We start from the raw sequence: 8,774 nt of genomic DNA on the forward strand, positions 1-8,774 counted from the left end.
CTCGCTGAATCAATCGCAAGGACACGCCCCTGCACTTTTGACTTATGACAGTGTGAAATATTATAGAAATTTAGATATTAAATTTAAAGCTTCTATCTCCTCAGTCCCCCGAAGATCCCGAAAAAAAGTCAGTTGGTGCTTCAGTGACTATTTCGCTCAGAGAACCTGTCAATCACAGCTGTCAATCATGATGTCACAGCACCGTTTTTATAGCATCAAATAACGAACTAAAAACAAACTTACTTTGAAAACAAACACTTGAAATGACATCAACGTGATCGAGACGACAGTAAATCGAGACGTTTTGGCTTCACTTTTGAGGGCTTGTGCGGCACACTTGGTCAAACCTCGTAGAATTCAAAATCTACAACCCTTTTGTTCTTTATTCACCATACCATATTAAAGGACACGTTCAATCTGTGTTGCTGCATTAAAACTCATCAAAACCAGCATAAACTGTGTTTTGGAAGCTAGTTTCCTAACTAGCCTAGCTTGCAAGATTTCCTTGGTCATCCAGTTTTGAAAGAAAGAGCATGCAAGGTTGACCTGCATCTTTTGCTGGTTATGCTGGTTCAGCACCTTACCAGAACAAACCAGCTTAAACAAGCTTTGAAATTCCATCTGGTGTAAGATGGTCTTATCAGCAGGGTTGTTTTAACACAACTGCAAATCCACGTCATGTATTGTGTTTTGAATGTTGGTTTATTGGTTCCCCAACAGGCTTCTTAACTACTTTAACCAGCATACTTCACAAGAAAGACCATCCTGGTCCACCAGCACCTTAACAACATAAACCAGCCTGAACCAGCATGGCCAGGTCTTTTCAGCAGAGTAGAACTGCAAGACTACATAATGGGGATAATACTGTATGTGACTTCTCTCACCTTTTGGGATGGGGGTGGTAGAGAAGGTCGATGCCGGAGGTCTGGAACTCAGGACTGGTACTTCTCTCTTCACCACAAGTGAGTACGTTTGTCCTTCCACTGCGATTTTGGACTGAATTGTGCTCCTGCTAAAAGACTGTCTCCCTCTGTCGTCCTCTTGGGCTCTTTGGGTTATGGCAGAATGCTCCTCTCGTTTAGGGGGCATCATTTCTGCTGAGTACGAAAAAACGGGAATATAATATTGCAATCGTAAGCCTCATTTCCTCCAAGTGATATTAAACGTTATTGAAGCGTACTGCGGGACACTGACCAGATATCTGCTGCGCTCGGCCAGTAACCTGCTTGCTTTCTGAAATACAATGAAAAGAAGCTTCTAGAATGTTAATGTAGCAATTCTGTGACTTATGAAAACATTTCAATACATTCTCCGTGCCTGATGTGAATACATTACAAGACTGCAGAGTATACAGAAATGTTAATGTGAAGCAATACTGAAATTATAGGCTATGTTTGGAATCTATTTAGCTTGCTATATATATAGCTAAATACGCTGCTGCTCAATATACACTGTATACTTCCTACTATTAATAAAATAGCATGTTTCTCAGTATTCTTCACTAAGCTTTTTAAACAGTAGTATGCTATAATTGCGGTCATATGACCTCAATACATTGCATGTAAATGGAGACAAGTTGCATCTTGAAAATAAAATGGCTTTATGTAAAATGTATTTAATTTGTTGTACACATCTGTGTGTTCTATGTATACAGAAAGCATCCATACTATGTGGTGTACATACAATATATACAGCAGAAATAGTACAAATATGTGGTAGTATGCAGTGTTGGGAGGGTTACTTTTGAAATGTATTCCACTACAGATTACAGAAAAAATTTAATTTGTAATGTATCCCGTTAGATTACTCAAGGTCAGTAATGTAATCTAAATACTTTGGATTACTTCTTCAGCACTGGTGGATTATTTTCACTTGTTTTGACTATAAAAACTCTGTCAGTACTGTAAGACAAAATACACATGTTAAAAACACATTCTCTGAAAAACCCAAATATCTCATGCAGTGTTGTTTCTAAAACAAGATCAATCAAACTGATCTTGTTTTAAGGATTTTTAGATATTTTTACAGGAAAACAATAAAAAAAATTGTTAGCAAGAATATTATTTTTGCCCTAATATCAAAGGTCTTAATAGAAAAAATGAAATTATGATCCAACGTGAATTTTCTTGATAATAATATGATCGTGTCTGGTAACATGTGCATGTAAAATAGCTAGAAATAGCATTTTAGCTTAGCGTAAAGCTAACGATTTACACAAGGTTTATTTCTATTTCTTCTGCTCCAAACGTACTTCAAACGTACTTCTCTGTCTGCTCGTATGAATGTAACACATCATAAGAAAGTGTTTCACCGCTGTTCAAATGCACTTTGGATCGGATCATTTATATGTATAAATGTTTCCCGTCTGAAAGGAATTAAATATTAAATGAAATAAATGACAATAAAATGCAAAGTAATCTCTTCAGTAATCTAAATACTTTTTGAATGTAACTGTATTCTAAATACCAAAGATTTAAATTGTAACTGTAGTGGAATACAGTTACTTATATTTTGTATTTTAAATAGGTAATCCCGTTACATGTATTCAACACTGGTAGTATGCAATTCCAAACATACCCAGTCGTAGGTACCTAGCACATATAGTACTCTTTACTTCTTTTGCCATATGCATGTATGGCCACAGCGTCTATGTTTACCTCCATATTGTGGGTGTGAAGGTATAGAAGACTCCTGATTGGTTGACAGGTTTGTAGAAGCCGTCGTGTTGGTCGGACTGAACTCTCTCTGATTGGAGATCAGTAAAGGAGCGGGTAAAACCTGCTGTGGAAAACCCTTGAAAAACCAGGCACCAGACCGCTTCAGCATCTTAGGGAGAGAATACATATTCATTTGTCAGCTTCAATTTGCAATTAGTCCGCTGATCTATTCTAATTCACCACTAATAAAAGACATTTATGCTTAATTGGCAAACCCTTGAACTCCTGCTAGTCGGAGTGAATTCCGCTAAACTTATTTTGGCCTAAAACAGGCTGCCAAAGGGGAAAATGTACATTTCTTTTGAAGAATCGGCTTTTTGTGCATATTTTTTGCTGTTCTATGGCCTGTCTTTTGCTCCAAGCTCCAAGTAATTTGATACCCAAGTCTCAGGATAAAGGATCAAAACAATCTACAAAACCATTTGAATTTTGGAAGATAAAATATACAGTATGTAACAACATTACCTGGAGTTCAGAAACTCAGAAAGCATGATGGATCGTCTATGATAAATGCAAAAATGATGTTGGATTGCATAATGTTGTTTATCTGGGAAGCTCATCTCATAGGAACTCAGTCCTGCCGTGTAATTCAAAAACAAAATGCGACTCAGCGGATTAAACGGAAATGGGATTCGGGCTTCGCGATCGTGTTGCATTAAAGAGAGTCGCATCTCCTACTGCGATTGACCTCGTCTGACAAGAGACTAACCACGATTTTCCACATCAAACGGATGAATCATCTAAACACAGACACAATGTCAGAGGTGCTGAACAACTCTTGTCTATTTATATATCCGAGTTACAAACTGTAATTCATTTGTGCATCCATTTACACTATCAAGAATATTTCTTTAAAGAAAAGTTGGTGACACTATCTATGAAGACTGTATTTATAATGCATTATAAGGGTATTCTTAATGTATGCCTAATGCCTTCTAATAAACCTTATAATATGTTTGTAACAACATTTATATGATATAATACCTATTTATTTAACTTGTAATAGTATATTGCATTATAACACATGATCAACAACATATTTGTTCCAGATTTATTTGAGCTATAATGTATTATAAGTTTCATATTTTGACATTGTTTATTTAAGATCAAAACCAATATTTTCGTGGTCTTTTACCACAAATGCAATGTCTTCTTGTAAACATCCAAAAGGCTTTATAATATGTTCATAATCATTTATAAGTGGTCTTTGTCTGCTTTAAATAAAGTAATAATGCCTAGAGTAGGTTTTCTTTTAAACAGCCATAAGATGGGGGCTTGGGTAGCTGAGCGAGTATTGACGCTGACTGCCACACCTGGAGTCGGGAGTTTGAATCCAGGGTGTGCTGAGTGACTCCAGCCAGGTCTCCTAAGCAACCAAATTGGCCCGGTTGCTAGGGAGGGTAGAGTCACATGGGGTAACCTCCTCGTGGTCGCGATTAATGGTTCTCGTTCTCAATGGGGCGTGTGGTGAGTTGTGTGTGGATCGTGGAGAGTAGCATGAGTCTCCACATGCTGTGAGTCTCTGCGGTGTCATGCACAACGAGTCACGTGATAAGATGCACGGCTTGACTGTCTCAGAAGCGGAGGCAACTGAGACAGGATTGAGGCGAGTAACCACGCCACCACGAGGACCTACTAAGACACATTTGCTTTGGGGGGCCTGGGGAGCTCAGTGGTAAAGATTCTGGCAAGCACCCCTGGAGTCGCGAGTTCGAATCCAGCCGGGCATGCCGAGTGACTCCAGCCAGGTCTCCTAAGCAACCAATAGTTTATTGTTCGCTGTTACTGTTTGCTGTCATGTCTGAGGTTTCCCTCTTGTGTAGTTGGAGCGTGCTCGTGTATCTGTTGGTTGCCTATCTATAGAGGTGCGGTTACCTGCCTGCTTGCGGTCACTCTCACCAGTTGGTGCCCAGTACTGTGGAGGAGGATTCCTCTGTATCTACCCGTGTCTTGGGAGATTTGTCTGGTTCACTCAGTTCACCTCGGGCCATTTATTATTCCTCATGTTATTCCAACCAATATGCCAACAGCATTCAGGTTTGGAATAAAATAAGGGCGAGTTGCTGGATAGAATTTTAATTTTGGGTGAACTATTTCTTTAAAAAGCACATAAAGTGTACCCTTTTCTGAGTGTAAAACTCTGCAAAATGGCTGTATAAAGCAGGAACTATATAATAGCGTCGACTACGTCAAGCTGGCACTACAGTAGGTGTAGTTACATCCATATCACATTTTTCAGAAGACTTTAAAGCAGATATGTTGATCTCTTTCTCACCTCTTTGTGCTCGCAACAGATTTTGCACAGCCATACTGGACTGGAACGATTGCTGCTTTGAACGCCACACTTGGTGCACATGTTCTGTAGGGGTGAAACACATAAACAAGCCTCAGGAGGCTGCACAGGTGTAAATACAGTCGGATGGCATGAACCTCCTCTGGAGTGCCATCACTGCTGAAAAACTGCTCGCACACTGAATTTCCCCTCCGGGATCAATAAATGATCTATTGATCTATCCGTCTACATAGATAGAGCCACTCTATGGATATGTGCACATCGGCCATGTCATTATTGTAAAGCAGTGGTTTTAAATCAAGACGACAACAGGGTATTTATTGTAATCTGGATGAGGCCATGTAGCGCAATCTGTCCATGTTGGCTTGCGCCTAATTTAGCTAGCTTCCACCAAGTGGTAGAGTTTGATTGGCTGCCTTGCAGTCTTGGTGGTAAACGAAAATATATGGGAAGCGATTTTAAAGTTGATATGCCCATTTCATTTTTGCCATTCATGATTATGCACGTTCATATGGTAAGTTTTATTTTATTAGTTGCATTTAGCATTGTATTCTACTGCCGTCCGTGACCTTATCAGAACAGATCTGCAGGTCGCGACCCACCAGTTGAGAACCACTGCTGTAGATCATGACTTAGTGGCATCCATCTAAAATAAGCACATGGGTCAGTAATGGGCAAGACATAATAAAGATAAGTGCATGCCGGTCTTCTCATTTCTACTTGATTATTTTGGAACAATCGTTAGTGGAAGCCATGCTCTGCGTGCATTAGGTAATTGCAGAAAGTTGAAGCTTTCCAGAGTGGACGAATGTACGTCTACCTTTTTACAGTCGGCACACACAACTGCGTTGATGGCCACCAGGCCGAACTGCTCCCCGCAGAGCAAACAATGTGAGTACCCGTCACCGCAGGCTGTCCGTTTCATGCTGTCCAGGCGATTTACCAGACGCCTGCAGGACGAAAGACGACAGAGTATAACGTCAGCAGACTTTCGCCCTACCTTCAAGTGGTTAAATCCTGCTAGGAATGTATTGATGTAAAGAACTGTAAGTTTAAGCAGTTTGCGAGCGAAGTGCTGATTTCAGAGGAGAGAGAGCTGAGAAAGAATGCACGGTTCTTGTCTAGTTAGCCCTATTAACTTCTTCCAGTACGTTCCACAGCTGACTCTTGGCTTGTAAAAAGCACTTGTCTTTTCAATCACATGGACAGATGTGTTTGGGCTAAATTGCTCTGCGGAACATTGTGCAACTGAAAGGAAAAGTGTGAACCAATGCTTCTGCTCCCTTTCATACTGGACTCAGCTGTTGGCCAGTATTGCTTTTACCACTGATCCGAGTCCAATCGTGTGTTCTAATGGGATGTTGTTGGTAGGAGGGAGTGTATCTCACAACCCCAAGGAAATTGGATTGTTTTTAGGTTGAAGGTGATGCTTGCAAATTTTTTGTTACAATATTTTCTCCCATCCTAATTGTACTGTAGAGCAAAAGTAAATTTTAGGTTGACATCTTGAAGAACGTGAACACTGGCACTGTGGCATTAAACAATGCTGTGTTTGAGCATCCCGATCAACCCGACACAGCAACACACTGGCTCATAGGCGGAAATCGCCGGGGGTTGTCGGGTGGTGGGGTGTCGGGGGTCAGGACCCCCCGTGTCTGAGGGTTGTCCCCCCCTAAAATACTATTAAAATATGTGTATTGTAAATAATATAATGATATATTATTAAAATAATTGTTTAAGAAATAAAATAATACAAAGGCAAACAGGGCAACAACAAAAAAAACCTTGTGTCCCCTTCAAAAATTGCTCTTGAGAATTGTTATGTTTATTATCCCCCCAACCCCTGCGCTGGCTGTAACAATGGCGCGAGATTGAGGCGGGACTATCTGTTTGTCCAACCAATGGTAGTGTTTGGGAAACCTGTTTATCATTATGAGGATCTCACCCAATCCTTTTCTGCTCCATGTCCTCCATCATCTTGGCTCTCGCCAGCACGCTATTGATAATTTCCTTCTCCTCGTCTGTCAGCTCGTTGGTTCCAGCGGTGGACTCCATTTGTCTTCCGTACACCTTGCAGCCCGTCCTACAGCAAAAACAATGCAAAAAACCACAATAGTCATCTATGCCCAGTGCACTGTCAAATACATCTGTACTGAAACAGCACTGAATGCTTAATATACAACCAACGTGATAAAACTCCCAGTAGCCCCATCGGTCTGTTTAATTACCCAATCACCATCAACAACAGAGGGGATATTACAGGAGGAACGCACAGCCAAGAAAGTCTATAATTTATATCCATAAAGACACTTGGTCTCAAACTCTTAAAGGGATAATTCAACCAAAAATTAAAATTCTCTCATTATTTACCCATGATATCCCAGGTGTGTCTGACTTTCTTTCTTCACCAGAACACATTTGAAGAAAAATATAAATATATTTCAGCTCAGTAGGTCCTTAAAATGTAAGTGAATGGAGATGTCGGCATAAACATCATCCATACGACACCAGCTGTTAAATTAATGTCTTCTAAATTGATATGATCACTTTTGGAGTGAAAAAGATAAATATGTAACTCTACATCAGGCTTCCGTTCTGCAGCAGTATAAGCTATGTCACCTAAGACATTAATACCATGTGATTACTGTAATTTCTGGTGGTGGCGTAGTGGTCTAACGCACATAACTGGTAATCAGAAGGTCACTGGTTCGATCCCCACAGCCACCACCATTGTGTCCTTGAGTAAGGCACTTAACTCCAGGTTGTTCTGGGGATTGTCCCTGTAATAAGTGCACTGTAAGTCACTTTGGATAAAAGCGTCTGCCGAATGCATAAATGTAGATTAGACACACCCGCATATTAATCACAATATAGCTTGACAGAGGTTGCATGCGTCAGGCATTATATTAACCCTTTAGCCGCTTGGCACGTTATGTCACTCAATGAGAATTAACTCAAGATCTACACATTGTATCACTTTTTATTTGGGCTCATTTTAATTGGGAGCATCTGCTTTAAGTTATTGTTCATATTTTGTTAATGTTTCATGAAAAAAGCGTGACAAATAAGCCACATCTGTTTATAACATCTGAAACTCTGTGTGCTTGCTAATTTTAGTCTCTGTGAAACAATATGCTTGTTGTATTCAATTCATTAAACATAAACGTCTGTCATTCAAATATGCAACTTTCTTTGCACTAATTGTCCAGTTTACAAGATGTGTGATGAAACATCATTTTGTGGGGATAAGAGTGACAGCATCTTAGAGTATCAGTGACCAAAAATATGTAAACTAGTTAAAAACACTACTACCATCTTTATGACTGATGTTTCCATCTGTTTGGTGTGCATTGTGTTTAACCGGCTGGCATCAGTTAAGTATAAATTATAGAAGTCATAGGATCTTTCGGATGACATCAATACGGTATTGGCTCTGGAGCCGCATTGAAAATTTTGTCTAGACAATGTTTTTTTTTGTCTGATTGCACTACAAGGATGCACACCATTCCAAATCTTTCACAAGCGAATATCCTGAGCTGTGACATCAAAGGTAGCCGAGAAGGAAAATACTGTTACGTATGGGGGGGGGGGAGGAAAAAGAACCCAAAAGCAGAGATGACAATAAATAGTATTTACTGACAGAGAATGTGAAGTAACTGAATGGCGCTCCCGGCACTGGCTGCTGACGGCTGATCCAACAAGCTGCACTAGTAGAGAGTCACAAAAAGGCACTTCCAGCACCGGCCGCAGACACCTGATCCAAC

The 8,774-nt window shown here is 40.1% G+C and overlaps 1 protein-coding gene across 4 annotated transcripts in view; it reads right to left on the reverse strand.

Moving 5' to 3' along the window:
• The window catches only part of LOC127636234 (rabphilin-3A-like), a 29,161-nt gene that overhangs the window by 5,942 nt on the left and 14,445 nt on the right, over positions 1 to 8,774 (reverse strand). The window contains exons 2-7 of one of the 4 annotated variants that reach the window (XM_052116679.1): positions 6,956 to 7,093; positions 5,831 to 5,960; positions 4,993 to 5,076; positions 2,658 to 2,826; positions 1,195 to 1,233; positions 885 to 1,094 (exon numbers count right to left, since the gene is read on the reverse strand). In XM_052116679.1, coding sequence (XP_051972639.1) covers positions 885 to 1,094; positions 1,195 to 1,233; positions 2,658 to 2,826; positions 4,993 to 5,076; positions 5,831 to 5,960; positions 6,956 to 7,065 — 742 coding nt within the window. In that variant the 5' untranslated portion in view covers positions 7,066 to 7,093. Of the gene's footprint in view, positions 1 to 884; positions 1,098 to 1,194; positions 1,258 to 2,657; positions 2,827 to 4,992; positions 5,077 to 5,830; positions 5,961 to 6,955; positions 7,094 to 8,774 lie in introns of all 4 variants that reach the window. The other 3 variants (XM_052116678.1, XM_052116677.1, XM_052116676.1) reach the window with 3 other exon arrangements.

This window comes from Xyrauchen texanus, chromosome 43, assembly GCF_025860055.1.
Source record: "Xyrauchen texanus isolate HMW12.3.18 chromosome 43, RBS_HiC_50CHRs, whole genome shotgun sequence".
Lineage (NCBI taxonomy): Eukaryota > Metazoa > Chordata > Actinopteri > Cypriniformes > Catostomidae > Xyrauchen > Xyrauchen texanus.